This window comes from Phocoena sinus, chromosome 20 (genome assembly GCF_008692025.1).
Source record: "Phocoena sinus isolate mPhoSin1 chromosome 20, mPhoSin1.pri, whole genome shotgun sequence".
NCBI classification, from domain to species: Eukaryota; Metazoa; Chordata; class Mammalia; order Artiodactyla; family Phocoenidae; genus Phocoena; species Phocoena sinus.
The window spans coordinates 5,535,120-5,555,655 of NC_045782.1; the positions used below are offsets into that span (position 1 = coordinate 5,535,120).

The window sequence follows — 20,536 nt, forward strand, 5'->3', positions numbered from 1 at the left end:
CTCCAACTTTCTCTTCTCTGCAGTTCGTCTTCCCAGTTATCTCAGGAAAACCTCTCCAGACCATCTCCTTTCCCTTTAATTACACCTGCTAAGGGTACAAATGGCCAGTGCTATACCTTCGAGCAAACCTCAAAAGGGAAACCAGCCACTGGAGGTTCTTATCCTGGGATCAGAAGGATCAGTATTTCAGTATATCAGATATTCAGTATATTCAGTATATCAGTATATCAGAAGGATCAGTATTTCAATAGAATTGTTTTCCTTTGTAATCATATGCATTCTACTTTATACACTAAAAAACATTACTGTGAGAAGGATTCCATAGGTGTTACCAGACTGCCAAAGGGGTTTGTGGCGTAAAAATACTTAAGTATCTTAAGATGGGTCACAAATCAAGCCTTGGTATATTTAAGAAAATTGAAATGGTATCAAGTATCTTTTCTGACCACAATGCTATGAGACTAGATTAAATTACAGGAAAAATACTGTAAAAAATACAAACACATGGAGGCTAAATAATATGCTACTAAATAACCAAGAGATCATTGAAGAAATCAAAGAGGAAATCAAAAACTACCTGGAAACAAATGACAATGAAAACATGATGACCCAAAACCTATGGGATGCAGCAAAAGCAGTCCTAAGAGGGAAGTTTATAGCAATACAATCCTACCTCAAGAAACAAGAAACATCTCAAATAAACAACCTGACCTTACACCTAAAGCAATTAGAGAAAGAAGAACCAAAAAACCCCAAAGTTAGCAGAAGGAAAGAAATCATAAAGATCAGATCAAAAATAAATGAAAAAGAAATGAAGGAAACAATAGCTAAGATCAATAAAACTAAAAGCTGGCTCTTTGAGAAGATAAACAAAATTGATAAACCACTAGCCAGACTCATCAAGAAAGAAAGAGAGAAGACTCAAATCAATAAAATTAGAAATGAAAAAGGAGAAGTAACAACTGACACTGCAGAATACAAAGGATCAAGAGAGATTACTACAAGTAAGTATATGCCAGTAAAATGGAAAACCTGGAAGAAATGGACAAATTCTTAGAAATGCACAACCTCCTAAGACTGAACCAGGAAGAAATAGAAAATATAAACAGACCAATCACAAGCACTAAAATTGAAACTGTGATTAAAAATCTTCCAACAAAAGCCCAGGACCAGATGGATTCATAGGTGAATTCTATCAAACATTTAGAGAGCTAACATCTATCCTTCTCAAACTCTTCCAAAATATAGCAGAGGGAGGAACACTCCCAAACTCATTCTATGAGGCCACCATCACCCTGATACCAAAACCAGACAAGGATGTCACAAAGAAAGAAAACTACAGGCCAATATCACTGATGAACATAGATGCAAAAATCCTCAACAAAATACTAGCAAACAGAATCCAACAGCACATTGAAAGGATCATACAACATGATAAAGTGGGGTTTATCCCAGGAATGCAAGGATTCTTCAATATATGCAAATCAATCAATGTGATAAACCATATTAACAAACTGAAGGAGAAAAACCATATGATCATCTCAATAGATGCAGAAAAAGCTTTCAACAAAATTCAACACCGATTTATGATAAAAACTCTCCAGAAAGTAGGCATAGAAGGAATTTACCTCAACATAATCAAGGCCATATATGACAAACCCACAGCCAACATTGTTCTCAATGGTGAAAAACTGAAACCATTTCCACTAAGATCAGGAACAAGACAAGGCTGCCCACTCTCACCACTATTATTCAACATAGTTTTGGAAGTTTTAGCCACAGCAGTCAGAGAAGAAAAAGAAATAAAAGGAATCTAAATTGGAAAAGAAGAAGTAAAACTGTCACTGTTTGCAGATGACATGATACTATACATAGAGAATCCTAAAGATGCTACCAGAAAACTACTAGAGCTAATCAATGAATTTGGTAAAGTAGCAGGATACAAGATTAATGCACAGAAATCTCTTGCATTCCTATACACTAATGACGAAAAATCTGAAAGAGAAATTAAGGAAACACTCCCATTTACCATTGCAACAAAAAGAATAAAATACCTAGGAATAAACCTACCTAAGGAGACAAAAAACCTGTATGCAGTAAACTATAAGACACTAATGAAAGAAATTAAAGATGATACAAACAGATGGAGAGATATACCATGTTCATGGATTGGAAGAATCAGCATTGTGAAAATGACTATACTATCCAAAGCAATCTACAGATTCAATGCAATCCCTATCAAACTACCAATGGCATTTTTCACAGAACTAGAACAAAAAATTTCACAATTTGTATGGAAACACAGAAGACCCCGAATAACCAAAGAAATCTTGAGAAAGAAAAACGGAGCTGGAGGAATCAGGTTCCCTGACTTCAGACTATACTGCAAAGCTACAGTAATCAAGACAGTATGGTAGTGGCACAAAAACAGAAATATAGATCAATGGAACAGGATAGAAAGCCCAGAGATAAACCCATGCACCTATGGTTACCTTATCTTTGACAAAGGAGGCAAGAATATACAATGGAGAAAAGACAGTCTCTTCAATAAGTGGTGCTGGGAAAACTGGACAGCTACATGTAAAAGAATGAAATTACAACACTCCCTAACACCATACACAAAAATAAACTCAAAATGGATTAAAGACCTAAATGTAAGGCCAGACACTATAAAACTCTTAGAGGAAAACATAGGCAGAATACTCTATGACATACATCACAGCAAGATCTTTTTTGACCCACCTCCTAGAGAAATGGAAATAAAAACAAAAACAAACAAATGGGACCTAATGAAGCTTAAAAACTTTTGGACAGCAAAGGAAACCATAAACAAGACGAAAAGACAACCCTCAGAATGGGAGAAAATATTTGCAGATGAAACAACTGACAAAGGATTAATCTCCAAAACATACAGGCAGCTCATGCAGCTCAATAACAAAAAAACAAACAACCCAATCCAAAACTGGGCAGAAGATCTAAATAGACATTTCTCCAAAGAAGATATACAGATTGCCAGCAAACACATGAAAGAATGCTCAACATTACTAATATTTAGAGAAATGCAAATCAAAACTACAATGAGGTATCACCTCACACCAGTCAAAATGGCCATCATCAAAAAATCTACAAACAGTAAATGCTGTAGAGGTTGTGGAGAGAAGGGGACCCTCTTGCACTGTTGGTGGGAATGTAAATTGATACAGCCACTATGGAGAACAATATGGAGGTTCCTTAAAAAACTAAAAATAGAGCTCCCATATGACCCAGAAATCCCACTACTGGGCATATACCCTGAGAAAACCATAATTCAAAAAGAGTCATGTACCACAATGTTCATTGTAGCTCTTATTTACGATAGCCAGGACCAGGACATGGAAGCAACCTAAGTGTCCATCGACAGATGAATGGATAAAGAAGATGTGGCACATATATACAATGGAATATTACTCAGCCATAAAAAGAAACGAAATTGAGTTATTTGTAGTGAGGTGGATGGACCTAGAGTCTGTCATACAGAGTGAAGTAAGTCAGAAAGAGAAAAACAAATACCATATGCTAACACACATATATGGAATCTAAAGGAAAAAAAAAATGGTATGAAGAACCTAGGGGAAGGACAGGAAAAAAGACGCAAATGTAGAGATTGGACTTGAGGACACGGGGAGGGTGGAGGGTAAGCTGGGACGAAGTGAGAGAATGGCATGGACTTATATATACTACCAAAATCGATAGCTAGTGGGAAGCAGCTGCACAGCATAGGGAGATCAGCTCGGTGCTTTGTGACCACCTAGAGGGGTGGGATAGGGAGAGTGGGAGGGAGACACAAGAGGGAGGAGATATGGGGATATATATATAGCTGATTCACTTTGTTATAAAGCAGAAACTAACACAGCATTGTAAAGCAATTATACTCCTATAAAGATGTTAAAAAAAATGAGTCATGTACCACAATATTCATTGTAGCTCTTATTTACAATAGCCAGGACATGGAAGCAACCTAAGTGTCCATCGACAGATGAATGGATAAAGAAGATGTGGCACATATATACAATGGAACATTACTCAGCCATGAAAAGAAATGAAATTGAGTTATTTGTAGTGAGGTGAATGGTCCTAGAGTCTGTCATAAAGAGTGAAGTAAATCAGAAAGAGAAAAACAAATACCGTATGCTAACAAATACATATGGAATCTAAAAAAAAAAAAAAAAGGTTCTGAAGAACCTAGGGACAGGACAGGAATAAAGATGCAGACGTAGAGAATGGACTTGAGGACACGGGAAGGGGGAAGGTACGCTGGGACGAAGTGAGAGAGTGGCACTGATATATATACACTACCAAATGTAAAATAGATAGCTAGTGGGAAGCAGCCGCATAGCACAGGGGGATCAGCTCAGTGCTCTGTGTCCACCTAGAGGGGTGGGATAGGGAGGGTCGGAGGGAGACGCAAGAGGGAGGCGATATGGAGATATATGTACATGTATAGCTGATTCACTTTGTTATACAGCAGAAACTAACATACCATTGTAAAGCAATTATACTCCAATAAAGATGTTAAAAAAATTAAAAATAGAACTACCAAATGATCCAGGAATTCTACTTCTGGTTATATATCTGAAGGAAATGAAATCACTGTCTCAAAGAGATATCTGCACCTCATGTTCATTGCAGAATTATCCACAATAGCCAAGCTATGGGAACAGCCTAAGTGTCTGTCAACGAATTAATGGATAAAGAATCATGGTGTGCATATATATATATATATATATATATATGACATATGAATCATATATATATGTATGTATATATATGAATGACACATATACCATGGAATATTATTGAGCCATGAGAAAGAAGGAAATCCTGCCATTTGAAACAACATGGATGGACCTTGAGGGCGTTATGCTAAGTGAAATAAGTCAGACTGAGAAAGACAAATACTGTATGATCTCACTTATATGTGCAATCTAAAAAAGCCAAACTCACAGAAACAGAGTGTAGAATGGTAGTTGCCAGGGGCTGGGGGTGGGGGAAACGGGGAGATGTTGGTCAAAGTGTACAGACTTTCATTATAAGAAAAGTTCTGGGATTCTAATGTACAGCATGGTGATTACAGTTAATACTGTATTGTACACTTGAAAGTTTCTAAGAGAGTAGATCTTAAATGTTCTCATCACAAAAAAGAAATGGTATTGTGTGAGGTGATGGAAGTATTAACTAAGCTACTGTGGTAATCATTTCACAATATATGTGCATCAAATCAACACATCGTACATCTTAAAGTTACACAATGTTACCTGTCAATTATATCTCAATAAAGCAGAAAAAAATTATTAAAAAAAAAAAACAGGAATAAAGGCACAGACCTACTAGAGAATGGACTTGAGGACACGGGGAGCGGGAAGGGTAAGCTGAGACAAAGCGAGAGAGTGGCATGGACATATATACACTACCAAATGTAAAATAGATAGCTAGTGGGAAGCAGCTGCATAGCACAGGGAGATCAGCTTGGTGCTTTGTGACCACCTAGAGGGGCGGGATAGGGAGGGTGGGAGGGAGGGAGACGCAAGAGGGAGGAGATATGGGAACATATGTATATGTATAACTGATTCACTTTGTTATAAAGCAGAAACTAACACACCATTGTAAAGCAATTATAGTCCAATAAAGATGTAAAAAACAAAAATTGCTTAAGAGCCGCAAACAAAGCCAGAAAAACCCTTGCTGGGCGGCCACTGGGCTCCTCATCTTCATTCGCTCAGCTAATGATCGTCCTTTTAAAAATTTCCTTTTCCACAAGTGTTGAAGGAGAATAAATAACAGCTTTATCTTTTGTTTATTTCCCAATGCTGTAAGTTTTTAAACCACTGTTCAGCAAATCATCAGGTGAATGAGATTTTATGAGCTGATCTGTTAAGCCAACCACCGCTAGACGGTATGGGCTTTGTGTTCCAAGGAAACACCTACAAATGAATTCTAGAATATAACCCTTACTGTACGTGGTGAACTTTCTGTGCTGACTCTCACGGCAGCTGCTTTTTATAACTCTCATCTCATCCACTGGACTCTGTTCTGCCAACATCCTGGTCTTGAGCGTCTTCTGTACCTCCTTCCAGTGGCGTGTAGGGCAGGTTGAAGACTCAGTGAATATTTGTTCATTGAGGACTGTGAGTGATGTGAAAGTGTCAAGATGTAACACATCCTGATCCCTCTTCAGCTGGGAACTAGCATTTCCCCATTTCATCATGTCAGCGTAGAGGGAGGAGTTGGGAGTAACGTCCTCCCACTCACACTGAGAACTGAGTACACATGACCAGATAAGCTGCTTTCATGAAGGGTGTCTGTGGGTCACAGACACAGACGGGGGAGCTTTGGGGCCCGGTAACAAGGTGCGGTGCAGCATTTGGGGAATGCTCCTCCAAACTTGTGCTACGAAGTTTGGCACAAGAGCAGGAAGGCTGGAGGGAGATACAGGATGCGTTTGGGGCCTCTTGGGTTTTATAGTTTTGAGGAGTGTCAGGAGACAGCCTGGGGGCGGTGGACTGGCGTTCCCATGGAGACCCAGGAAGAGGAGAGGTGCCGTGCTTAGGTGGCCTGGACGGCAGTGGAGGACAGTGCAGGGCAGTGTGGGAGGACATGGGCGCACAGGTCTCCTTCCTGGGTCTCAGCGGTCACTAGGGGATACTCAGGTGGTTGTGGGGGAAAGAACGCAAGTAGGGACTCAGAGGTTTGTGTTATTACTGTCACATGAGCTCCCTGGTCCCCACAGGCTGGTGGCGTCAGGACAGATGCAGGCTGGACTTACCTGCAGCTGGCTCAGGTAGGGTCTCCAGGTCCCATCCATGAGGCTCTGCCGATATTTCTTTGTAAAGAAGCCCAGGTACGAAATGAAAGCCGCAGTAAGTAAAACGTCTCCACATAATTTCCTTTCCTGTTGTTTGAAGTTCTGCACAGCTTCTGTCCACCTCACGTTTTCAGAGGCCAGTCCTCCCACCTATCATTTCAAAGAGCAGAGAGGGGAGAAGACACGTTATACCACAGGCTACAGAGCCACAATTCAGCCACGGAGAATGCATGGCTCACGCTTCACAGCAGGAGACTCAGGACATCATTTATGTGGCCCTTCTGATCAATGCGGGGGGACGGGGGGCGCGGTTTGTACCGGCTACAGTGAACACTGCAGTCAACGAGCCCCTGTTCTCTGCTCTGTGTTACGTGGGCTGTGGAGAGACAGGTCCTGAATGCACCTTCCAGGCTCTGCCTTGACAGGTGTGGAGATGAATATGCCCACCTCGAAGAGCCGTGAAGAGGATTTAGTGTGACCATGTGTGTTCATCACTTGGTACCGTTTCTGGTCCTCAAAACGTAACAGAAAATCTTGTACCTCTCTCTTCTCCTCCAAATGCTGGAGATGTGAAAGTAAATAAAATCAATTGCACTATAAATAATTCACAGTGGGTGGGGAGATCGGCGTGGTAATTAAGACACGGAGTCAGATGCACTGAAACACGGGTGTGTGCAAAGTACCAAGACTGCAGAGCAGGGCCCGACTCTGCAGGGCCCACGTTGGGGGGCGCCCTCTCCCAGAGGATAGACACTGTCTACAGAGGACTGTGAGGTGGGCTGTTCGGTGAAGCTCGGCTTTTGTGCTGTGACTGATCCCTTTTTCTTCCTGGAAAGATGGCATCCTAGGATGTCAGAGCTGGGAGACCTGAGGGACTTCCCCACCGACCATTCCCACGCCATCTTAGATCACACAGATAAAGACCAGAAAGTCGAAGTGTCCTGTCTTCTGACACTTCAACCACCCCAGGTTGGTGGGGACAGGGATGGCTTCAGAGCTGACCTGTCCTGAGTCCTAGAGCAGAGCTCCACCTGCCTCCTACGAGGACCAACGCAAAAAAGGCTCCAGCTGGGCAGAGAGAGGCCGTGCAAAATTCTGGAAACCAAACAGGGATCTGAACGGAAGACAGGACAGCGGGGAGGTCCTGACTGCTTCCTGCATGTTAGTGCACGAGCTGTCGCTAGACCACACCATTCAGTGAAGACGATCATCCCAGAGCTCTGCAGCAGCAGGTTCAACAAACAGGGCACAGACACACCTGAGGCTTCACCTCTTGTTACTGGAGCACGACCGATTCAGTGACTGTTATGACTAATTTCTCCCTGAACTAGGAAACCTGGCTTTGTTATATACATAAATGGGGGCTGGAATAAATGGGAAAAGGGATCGATTCCACTTCTTTTCATTGGGGAGGAAAGTGCTGTAAAAGGCTCTCGATAAAGAGAAATCACATCCCGTGGACACTGCTTTGCAGGCTCTTAGCTGATTCATGATGAGAAATATAAACCATGGGGGATTAAAAAGGCTACACATCCCCTGACCCTCCTCTCAGCAGGAGCTGGTGTCTGTGCTCCCCCTCCCTGGATCTGTCACTGCTTTGACCAGTAGACGCAGAGGAAGGATGTTGAGTTGGCTTTTGGTCCCAGGCCTTAAGAGAGTAGGACCTTCTACTTCCTGCCCTTGGAACACTTGCTCTTAGAGCCCTGAGTGGCCGTGTAAATGACCGTCTTGCTGAAGAGACCAAGGTTATGGTTAGCAATGTTCAGGGTCAACCATCTGTCTTGTTCTTTTCTGCTTCTCTCTCAGTGCCTCATCCTGTCCACACCCTTATTATCAAATATCCCACAGGTAAGAGCTTCAGGGTTTGCCTGTCGAATGCTAGCTTTGTCACTGAATGCTCCCTCTGGCTGACGCACTTGTATGTAAGCACGTCACACCTCTCGTAAGCTTCCTGATCCATCCAGTGCCCCAGTCTCCCGACCATCCCTGTGGGAAATCTCCTTTGACCAGACCAGGGTGGGCATTCACGCTTTTCTCAGGAGTCAGTCCTTGCAGCCCAGAGCATTTTATTATTTGCCCCCTAGTCAAAGCGGCACTCAGCTGCTCATCTATTAATATTTTGCACCTCTGCGGCACCTGACAATCTCAGCTCGTGTAATTAAAGCCAGCCGAAGAGGTTCACACTCACCAGGCGGTTTGCAAGGGAGACGGTGCCTGCAGTCGCTTCAGCTTCTTGCTGACATTTGAGTTTGTCAGCTGTTGCTTTCTCAAACTTGGCCGTGAGTTTGGCCAGGTTTTCATTAAGGTGCTGTTTAGGAAGGAACACAACGTCTGTCAGTAGTTCCAGTGCTTCAGAGATAGGGTTCACGGGTAGGGGATTTCTAAGGAAGGCCTCCTGAGGGGGAGCTGTAAGGGACTGGGGAAGGCGGGCAGGGAGGGGAAGGAAGGCAAACTAGGGGGGCCCTCACGTGGATACCAGTGGAAGTCCAGAGGGTCCCGACGCAAGTGAGAGGACTGAGCTTTTCTATCCAGCACCTCAGTCATTGGTCCAGGACCAGGAGGGGTGACGCACAAGGAGGGAGAGGCTTAAATTCTGTCTCTCCCTGTATTGGGGAAAAGGGGTTCCAGTAGCCTGACAAAAAAGTACAAGTGCTGCTTTTAGAAGCAAAATCTCACTGAAGCCTGAGGAGGCCTGAAAATGGCCAGTAGGATCCCAGGGTGGGGGTGCTGGGAGGAGCACACACCGTCTGCTGCGGCTGGTTCGTGGGTTGGAATTGGGCTGTCTGCAACCTATGTCTGCCCTTTGCTTTTTTTTTTAATTAAAAAAATAAATTCATTTAATTAATTAATTAATTAATTTAGGCTGCGTTGGGTCTGTGTTGCTGCGCACAGGCTTTCTCTAGCTGTGGTGAGCGGGGGCCACTCTTCGTTGCGGTGCGCGGGCTTTTCACTGCGGAGTGCAGGCTCTAGGTGCACGCGCTTCAGTAGTTGTGGCTTGAGGGCTCTAGAGCGCAGGCTCAGTAGTTGTGGTGCACGGGCTCAGTTGCTCCACGGCATGTGGGATCTTCCCAGATCAGGATTGAACTTGTGTCTCCTGAACTGGCAGGTGGATTCTTAACCACTGCGCCACCAGGGTAGTCCCCTCCCTTTGCTTTAAGGTCCCAGGAGTGCAAGACAACTTCACTTGACCTCATCGATTCTCTCCAATTATCCCGAAGTAGAGGAACATTTTTAAAAACGACACGGTTTCAATTTTTTCTAAATTTATCAAGAATTTAGAATTCAAGTGCACAGTCTTTGTTGCCCCCATGATGCATATTTGCATACACAAAGACACCTGGGCACATGGCAGACACCTCCAGATATGTCTCATGTCTATGCAATAACAGGGCTTCAGGCTGCTTTGTCAGTCATTACCAAGTCACAAGAGAAAGAAATGAAGGGCCAAGTTTATATAGCCAAGCAGCTTAAGAACTAGGTGGTGAGCCATCCAATTGACAATGGCAGGCTGGCCACGTTCATTTACTCCTCTTCTTCCCGAGACTTCTCTAAAATGGTTATGAAGCAGTTTAAAAAGTCATAAGCCCATAACATCAAGCAAATATTGAGGGCCACTGGAGGGTGAGGGATTCCAACAGATCTATGGAAGACCACAGATAGAGCAGTGGAAAGGGCTGGAGCAGGGCAGAGGACACTGCAACGTAGAGCAGAAGCTGAGCAGCTCTGCAGAGCCTCACATACACTGGGGATTTGGAAATGTCAGGTGAGCTGCAGGGGGATGTTGAAAATAAGACAGTCAACTGGAAGCCTTTTGATCCTCCACTCCACATCTCCATCCCCATGCAATGCCACCAGGCACCTGTGTCACCAGCAGGAGAGTCAACAGTGGCAGAGAAAGGATACCATGTTCTGGCATTTAAGATGCATCCAGCAAACTAATGCATACAGAATGGATAAACAAGGTCCTATTGTATATAGGGATCTATATTCAAAATCCTGTGATAAACCATAATGGAAAAGAATATTAAAAAGTATGTATATACATATATATATATAACTGAATCACTTTGCTGTAGAGCAGAACTAAATACAACAAGTAATAGGATGCATCCACCATAACTCATCCGATCTAGAAAACAAATCCTGCCAGTCTGCCAGATCTGCTCTTGTCTGCAGAGCTATACTCTGCTTTCGATCACTACTCTTGTAAACATGAAAAGACAAGAAGACATTTGATTAAAGCCTAGATTAAAGGTAGACAAGAAGGAAAAAATGACCTGGGAAAAAGAAAGAACTTCAGTCAAAAAAAACGGCAACAAAGCATAAAACCCTTCATAAGTAGTTTCTCTGGGAGATTCAAGATGTTTCATCCATAAAACAAGAGGATGCTAATAAAAGGAAAAGAGAACAACAACAAAGTAAACTTGTGGAAATAATCTTTATTGTTAATGTAAAAAATAATAAATTCAATAAATTAAAAGATGAATTTGAGGAAATCTAAATAGAATAAGAAAGCATAAAGTGACAAAAAGATAAGAGAGGGCTTCCCTGGTGGCGCAGTGGTTGAGAGTCCGCCTGCCGATGCAGGGGACACGGGTTCGTGCCCCGGTCCGGGAGATCCCACATGCCGCGGGGCGGCTGGGCCCGTGAGCCATGGCCACTGAGCCTGCGCGTCCGGAGCCTGTGCTCCACAATGGGAGAGGCCACAGCAGTGAGAGGCCCACGTACCGCAAAAAAAAAAAAAAAAAAAAAAAAAAAAAAAAAAAAAAAAAAAAAAAAAAGATAAGAGAAAATAGATGACCCATCAGAAGGTCCAATATCCAACCAATATGCATTCCAGAAAATGAAATTAAAAAGGAAACAGAAGGGAGATATTAAATCACCTTGTGGAACTGAAGAAAATAAGCCTCTGCATGCCAAGCACAATGAATAAAGAAAGAATGGCAGCTAAGCACGTCAATGTAAAGTTTCAGACACCAAGAAGAAAGAAAAAATTGAAAGACTTCCAGAAAGGCAGAAATACAGTGTATCCAGACTGTTCATCAGACTTCTCACCAGACAAAAAGATAAAGCATTCAGTGTTCTAAGGGAAAAAATTAGCCTCAGAATTTAATACGCAGCAAAATAGTCAATTCAGTTTAAAAATAAAAAGATACGTCCAGACTGGAACATTAGAAAATTTACCTCTTATGGAACATTTCTGAGAAAGTTACTTAAGAACAAGCCATAGCAAAATGAGAGAAGAAATCAAGAAAGAAGCCATGGGGTCCAGAAGTCATTGGAACGAACCCAAGAGAGCAGTGAACGTGATTACTCTCCAAAACTGTTTGGAGCTTTGAGTGGGGACAAGAGAGAAAAGACTTGGGGGCAAAAGGGGACTCAGTAAAACACTGGATTGACTGGAGGGTTTTACAAAATAAGGCTATGCTAAAAGAACTAATTGAAGAGAGAGAGAGAAAGAGGGAGAGAGAGAAGAAAGTCCAGGGGGAAAGGTATGTAAGAAAGTAAGTATAACAGCACTGAGATCTTCTATGAACAATATAGACAGGTTCATAGAATATAAACAGAATTTACTGATTTTTTGAATCGGTCAGTGGAGAGAGCATGGGACAATTAATTCTGGTTACAGAACACAATGTAGATATGTTCAGTGCTGGTGATTCGAATGCAAAAGTAACGATAAATAACGATAATGAAGTTGGAGAGAGGAGGGAAGGGGATGAGCTGAAGGAAAGGGTAATAATTTCATCTTGAACACTGAGAGCTCCTAGGAAGCGGCCTCCATATGACTGAACAAGAAGTAAAGGTCACGTCAGAAAAACATAGTGGCTGTCATGATGAGAAGACAGGGGATGAATGTCTTCAAGCCTCATGTAGCAGAAAGTCAACTGCCTGAAGAAGATACATCAAGAATAGGGATGCAGCACAGCACGCAGACAAGGGTCAGAAATTCAGATGAGCAGCCCAGGAAGATGAGGTAAACTAGTCAAATGAGTCTAATGTTAAAAAAAATAGGGGCCGGTGGTGACTGTGACTAAATGCAGCAAAACACCCTGCTTGAGTGAGAAGCCACTGGTTAACTCCAGGGTCACTTAGTGACATTCAGGACTCTTCCGATTATTATAAGACCGGCCAGAAATCAGATTTTTTTTTTAAATATTGGCAATTAGTTACATCTTTGGCAAACACATTGTGCAGGCCAAATAAAACACATTTAAGCCACTAGGTAGCAAGCTCTGAGTGGCATCAACAATCAGAAAAGGGGCTTCCCTGGTGGCGCAGTGGTTGGGAGTCCGCCTGCCAATGCAGGGGACGCGGGTTCGTGCCCCGGTCCGGGAGGATCCCACATGTCGCGGAGCGGCTGGGCCCGTGAGCCATGGCCGCTGAGCCTGCACGTCCGGAGCCTGTGCTCCGCAACGGGAGAGGCCACAACAGTGAGAGACCCTCGTACCGCAAAACAAAAACAAAAAAAACAATCAGAAAAAAACAGACAAAAGAAAGAAAAGGGCAGGAGACTGTCATTTTTCATTTGAAGCTCTTCTCTACTCTCTGATATTTTATTTATGTGTAAGTGAATGCTTGATGAAGATGTCTTCCTTGTTTTTATTACTATTATTTTTATAAATTGTCACGTTCATATGTGTTCTTAATAGGAAAAAAGAAAACACAGATAAACAAAACCATCCAAAATCTACCACCAGGAGATAACCACCACTATTCATATTTGTGTGTATTTTAATTATATGTATAAAATCAAGTTGAAGTTACCTTGTAGAATCTGTTTTGAAAGATGCTTTTTTTTTTTCACTTTATGCATCTTGAATATAAAAGTCTTTACTTGGAATTATCCTAAGATCCTAAGAAAAAGACTTGGTGTGGGTGTAACTGGAGAGGCCTGGCGATGGCCTCAGGGGCACAGAGGGAGGCACTTTCCTGTCCTGGGTGGGCTTCTGTATTCAGTACGGGTGTTATTGGTGGGGGAGTGTCTGCACTCCTGGGATGTGGATAGGCATGTGGATAAGCAAAGGATTGGAGAGGAGGTTGTTAAAAGAGAGAACGCGTTTTTTTCAAAAAATATTTGGGCAGGAGAGAAGTGTCTTCCTAAGGTAGCCAGGTATTTAAAAAATATTCTGATGGCTTCCACAGGTTGAATGGGCCCATCGTGTGCATGCTGGCTACTAAAAAGGTATAAACATTTTGAAAACATTCCCTCTGCACCAAATGTTCCTTTAGTTAAAATAACTTGAGTAAGAAAGAGATCTTTGAAAATGCAGTTCTTGCAACACTTTTCCAGGAGAGACTGAAGAATATGAAAATTATCAGAAGGTATTTTCCCTCCCAAAGCAGTCAAGGGGCTGTTAGTGTTTTGCCCTTGGTATTCTTTCAAGTGGGCCATTGTGAGCGTTGATTATCAGTAAACTGGTCCATGAACGTCTGGATTTATAAAGCAAACGTACTGAGAGATTAGCTGCTTTGCCAAAGCATCTCTTCTTTATAGAGAGTCTGGCTGCAGGGATCTTTGAACTAGAGCCTTTAACCATAGAATTTAGTCTATCGATCAATAAACCCATGAAACTTGAAGCATGCGGCATGTCTGCATCTCCCGTTTCATAACTTGTAAAACCCTTTTTATCATCATGAGAAACTTGCAATAAGAATCTTATTTGCCTGGAATGCACGTGTAGAAATGAAAGGTCCAGGGGATGTTTTGGCTTGAACTTGATCATGGTAGTGAGTGATGACCAGGGCTTGCACATGATGGCACATGCAGGAGGAGGTGGTGGAGGGAAAGCAGGGGTCAGTGGTCATCGGAACCCTGGGGGTGGCGGCAGCTCCCTGTGTCCCTGTGGGCTGGGCTCTGGGCTTGTGCTGTACACGACTTCTCTCCTTTCATCCTCACGGCAAAATCATGAATAGCCAAAATGGACTATTATTGTGTCCATTTTACTTCAGGAAGCTGAAGTTTGGGCTCTGGAAAGGCCTTTCTAAAGGTCACCCATCGGTGAATAGCACAGCATGGATTGGAAGGTCTGCTGATGGGTTTTCAGCTGCTATGTCATCCCGCAGGATTCTGATTTCTACCTCTCACTTTGGTGATACCAATTTTAATGGCAAAGATGAAGTTCAAGGTGTGAATCCAGAATCACCTCCATCCCACAATCCTGGGTGAGGGACATACAATCAAAATATCAACAAAAGGCTAATTTTATATTTATGGCCAAAGGACCCCCCCAACCACCAACCACAATATGCTACATGCTTTTACAAGCTTCTGTAAAGCACTGCAGGTAGCATCACACATGCCCTGCAGGCCCACACATCCACACCGCTGAGAGTGAGGGGGGTGGACAGTGGCCAGAATGGAAGAGAATGGTGCACAAGGTGGGGAAAGGTGGCTAAAACCTACATTTCAAAGGGGAAAAAGGATCTCCCATTTTTTGAAATTACCTACAAAACAGAGGCAGATTCACAGACATAGAGAACAGACTTATTTCCTATGCCTGGAAAGCCACTTGAACTTCCCAGGCCTCGGTGTTTTCGTCTGTAAGTTGGGAGCAGTAAATCTGCAAGTGAAATTTTGCCAGAAATGTATATAAAGTTGATTTAAAGTTTGTTGTGACCATCCATGAGGAGCATATGACCTCAAAAGCACTTGCTTTTGGGGCTGATTTTGTAAGTGGGGGAAAATCTTAATTTCAAAGATTAGATCCTTGTGCCAAATTAATTTGGGGTGCTCTTGGGCCTGGAAATCAAAACAGGAAGGGGATTATTTCCAGCACCTAATGGAAGCACCTAGGAAGATGATCCATTTATTCTTGATGACGATTTTTTTTTTTTTTTTTTTTTTGCGGTACACGGCCCTCTCACTGCTGTGGCCTCTCCCATTGTGAAGCACAGGCTCCAGACGTGCAGGCTCAACGGCCATGGCTCACGGGCCCAGCCACTCCGTGGCATGTAAGATCTTCCCGGACCGGGGCACGAACCCACGTCCCCTGCATTGTCAGGCGGACTCTCAACCACTGCGCCACCAGGGAAGTCCAAGGTTTGTACTTTTTGATGAAGGTTTGTACTTTGGGTCACGACAACCTTGCTAGCAACAGGAATGAAGGGGGAGGGGAATGGGGGAGGGATGGATTGGGAGGTTGGGATTACCAGATGCAAACTATTATGTATAGAATGGATAAACAACAAGGTCCTACTGTAGAGCACAGGGAACTATATTCAATAACCAGTGATAAACTATAATGGAAGAGAATATGAAAAAGAATGTATATATATGTATAACCGAATCACTTTGCTGTAGAGCAGAAAATAACACAACATTGTAAATCAACTATACTTCACTAAAATAAACTTTGAAAAAAGAATCTCCCATTTTTGACCCTTTGTTCTTAACTCTCAGATGTCCAAAAATATTAGATTCATTGTGGCTAATAAGATAGCAGCTGGTTCCATGGATAATACTGTTCATTTATTATATGTAACCATCTGTCATCTTTTCTTTCCTCCGAGGAAAAGGAAAAAACCTTTTAGGACCAAGGTGTAAACCCATGGTCCAGTGGATCTGTCTTGTTTGGATTATACAGTGTTTGAGGAAGAAATTATAAAAGTTGCCTCTTCTGGGACTTCCCTGGCGGTCCAGTGGTTAGGACTCTGTGCTTCTACTGCTGGGGGCCCAGGTGGGTTCAATCCCTGGTCAGGGAACTAAGATTCCACAAGCTGCACGGTGTGACTGAAAATAATAAATGTCTTTTAAAAAAAAGTTGCCTCTACTGAAAAATTAGGAGATTTTGGGTAACAATTTGGTTTTCTTTAAAAATCAGGACTGAGGGGCTTCCCTGGTGGCGCAGTGGTTGAGAGTCTGCCTGCCGATGCAGAGGACACAGGTTTATGCCCCGGTCTGGGAAGATCCCGCATGCCGCGGAGCGGCTGGGCCCGTGAGCCATGGCCGCTGAGCCTGTGCGTCCGGAGGCTGAGGCGCTGGGGCCTGGAGGAGAGGCTGTTTGCCTCAGGTGGGGGTCACTTACAGCGATCTTGGCTTTAACAGCCGCCAGCTTCTCCTGGGCGGCAGCGAGGTCCGAGGTGGCCTTGCTCAGTGCTTGGCGCTTGGGTTCCACGTCACAGAACACCTCGTAGAACTTCACAATGTTTATGACCCAAGAGCAGAGGCCGGCGGCTGCGTAGGACTTGGTGGCCACGAACTCAGGATTGAACTCGGGGTCATGCAGATACGGCTTGATGGCCTTGAGGCAGTTCTCGTGAATGTTCTCCTTGTCAAAGTGGATGAGGGAGTCCAGGAAGCCATCCACCTTGGCCATGGTGACCTTGGCAGCCTTCCAGCTGCGGTCCTTGGGCACCTTGCCCCCAGGGGCCACGAGAGCCATCACGGCAGCGCTGACGTTGCTGACGGCCGGTGGCGGGGAACCAAAAGACTTCAGCTCTGTCAGGTTGGTCTGGAAGAGAGAGGCAGGTCATTAGAGGAAAACGACCGCCTCTCTTTGTCCTCGGCCCACTAATGGAGCCGGGCTCAGAGCGATCAATCTCAAAGGGTCGCTTTGAAGCCTGAGGCAGCCCTCGGAATTCTAAATATCATGACTCATCAAAAGGGAACCAAGCGACTCCCCAGCGGCTTCAGACTTCCCCGAATGGTTAGCCGAGACTCAGCTAGGTTCTCTCAGGGCTTTGACTCGTGGCCCACCAGAAACACACAATTTTTTCACATTTAGCTGAAAAATATAAGGATGCCAACATACTCTGAAATATGCAGCATGCCATGAATAAAAGACAAGGTTATTATAAATTAATTTCTATCTTGGATCGAAGAGAATAGCACTGTAACCCAACTACTTTTTTTTCTTTAATTAAACTGCCTTGTTCCATGAGCTTGTGCTAACTGCACCTGGCTGTCCTGATAGCAAAGTGGCATTTTCTGCCAAGAAATAATTCAGACAGAAAGCCAGGCACACCCTGTGCCGTCACTGCCTCTGCCTAGACATGGGTTTGTCCTGTGCTCCAAGTTTCACTTGCTCTAGAAAGATATGGCTGAAAGGGCTGACCCTGGAAAGCCACTTGAACTTCCCAGGCCTCGGTGTTTCCGTCTGTTAAGTCGGGAGCAGTAAATCTGTAAGTGAAATTTTGTCAGAAATGCATATAAAGTTGATTTAAAGTTTGTTGTGACCGTCCATGAGGAGCATATGACCTCAAAAGCACTAGCTTTTGGGGCTGATTTTGTAAGTGGAGGAAAATCTTAATTTCAAAGATTAGATCCTTGTGCCAAATTAATTTGGGGTCCTCTTGTGCCTGGAAATCAAAACAGGAAGGGGATTATTTCCAGCACCTAATGGAAGCACCTAGGAAGCTGCTCCATTTATTCTTGCAATGGTTTGTACTTTGGGTCATGACAGCCTTGTCAGGGACAGCACAGATGTGGCAGATGTGCTCGCATACCTGTGCTAGTGGTTTCCCCTGGGCGAAAGAGGACAAAGTGTGAAAATACAATCAGAAGCGAAAAGCCCACAATTGTAAAATATTAATAGTTTGTTAAGCATGTTCAACACATTGAATTAAGAAAATATAAAAATGTATAAAGATGAAATTGAATTCTATAACCCAGATACATCACTGTTAATATTTCTATATAATTCCTTCCAGTTTTTTTGAATATTCATATATATCTATAAATTAATCACAACTCTGGTTTCGGAGACAGAAAACCTAGCTGAAGTACAAGGCGGATTTTCTTGCTCATGTATCTGGGGAGGATGGGACGTGAGGACCAGTGGAACTGCATTTTGAACTGCGTCAGCAGGATTCTCTGGACTCTCTTGTTTCTGCTTCTCCACGTACAGGAGTTTCTTTTTTACAAACCAGCTTCTTCATGTTGCAAGGCACTCGGCTAACCTCTCTGACCTCTACCTGGGCCACTTCCCCAGGCTCTCACTGAGCTCTGGGCACACTCACCTCTTCCACTTCCGTCTTCCCACCTCAGGACCCCTGCCTGCTACCCTCCTTCCTATGCCATTTGCCTGGCTGACCCCTTCTCATCCATGCAGATCTCAGTTCAGAAGTCCTCCCACGCAGAAACACCCTCCCCGCCAACCTCCTCTTCCTAGTCACTGCCTATCTGAGCACGCTGGTGATCTGCATAGAACGGAGGGCAATCGGAAAAGGTTACCACTGTTTCCTTCTGGAATTACTATACTCCTCTCCTTCATGCGAACAGGGACCTCATCTCTCTCGTTAACCACTGCAGCCCCAGTGCCTAGAACAGAGACTGGCACACAGTAGGTGCTCATCATCAACACGTGTGTTGAGCGATCAAATGAGAGGAAGGGGTGCCGCAGCTCCAGGCTCACATCCATTGCTTTGCAACTAGAAGGGAGGAAGATTTTTTTCCTCCAACGCAAGTGAAAATTAAAAGGTCCTGGGAAATGATCTTGTTCAGTGAGGTGGGGCTCCTGTCACCAGTCATCGTGGGGCAGGTGATGTGGCACTGCTAATTGGAACACAGGATGCAGGAGACATTTCTCAGAAGAAGGCAGATGTGGTTTTGGATGAGCCGGCATCAGGCACACTCCCCTCCCTGCCTTAGGTCTCTTGTTCTAGCTGATGCCTTGGCCTTGCCTGCTCTTCCCAGGTACCTGCCTGATGAATTCGCTCCTTTCCAAGTAAAAACTTCTCCCTCTCAAGGAGGCCCACACCCATCACCTTCTTTAGTACTGAAACCTCCCACCTCCTCAATCCCCTCCCCAGCTGCCCTGGCCCCAGAGCTCCCCCTGATTCTGCTCTACGGTTTTCTTTTTTCTGCAGCATCTGTCACATTCTAATGTATTGTATAAAGTACGTTTTCATTACGCTGCTTGTCTCTCACCCGTCCCCTGTGCTAGAATAGACTCTTCATGGAGGCAGTATCTTCGTTCATGGGTGCACCACAGGCACCCAGAACACTGCCTGGCATGGAGTGCAGTCGGGGAGTCTCTGCTGAGTGAATAAATGTGTCTGCACAGTCATTCGTTTGGCAAATGGGGATACAGTGGTGAATAAGAAAGGCAAAGTCCTTTTGCTCATGCATGTGGGAGAGGTGGGCAGAAGAAGAGGCCAACCTTGGATATATTGGATAGTGAGAAGTGCTCTGAAAAAAAAAACAAAACAGGGCTAATGGGATAGTGGTTTCTTGAGGAATGATGGTGCCACTTTGGCTAGGGAGGGAGACCTGGGAAAGCCTTAGAGAAACTGCCATTGCACGTTGGGGAAGGGCAGAGAGTAAATGTGCAGGCGGGGGCAGGCACAAATGCCACATTCCAGCACGATTTATAAGAGCTCTTCACATATATATGAGGATGCTAACTCTTTTCTTTTCAAATAAAAAATTTGTTTATGATATTCTGTGACACGTAGAAATTTAGTTTTTATGTAGCCCAATTGAATAATCCTTTTCCAGATGATATCTGCTATCATCCTTTGTTTTTATGCTTAGAAGCGTCTTTCATATACATATGAAAATTGACCTTACCTTATAATAATTTTTCTAGTTCTTTTACAGTTTGTTTCTTACTGTTCACTGGTTTACAAGGTAACACTATTTTGTCCTTTTATTAAAAGAATAAATATTTATTGTGAAATACTTAGCAAAGATGAAGATGAAAGCCAGAATCACTCCTGATTTTACTACCTAGAGATAAACATTAGTTATGT

At 43.6% G+C, this 20,536-nt stretch overlaps 1 protein-coding gene across 1 annotated transcript in view; it reads right to left on the reverse strand.

The window, feature by feature from the left end:
* DNAH9 (dynein axonemal heavy chain 9) overlaps window positions 1-20,536 on the reverse strand; it is a 304,275-nt gene that overhangs the window by 65,849 nt on the left and 217,890 nt on the right. The window contains exons 50-52 of the mRNA XM_032616402.1: window positions 16,870-17,295; window positions 9,030-9,149; window positions 6,803-6,991 (exon numbers count right to left, since the gene is read on the reverse strand). Coding sequence (XP_032472293.1) covers window positions 6,803-6,991; window positions 9,030-9,149; window positions 16,870-17,295 — 735 coding nt within the window. The remainder of the gene's footprint in view (window positions 1-6,802; window positions 6,992-9,029; window positions 9,150-16,869; window positions 17,296-20,536) is intronic.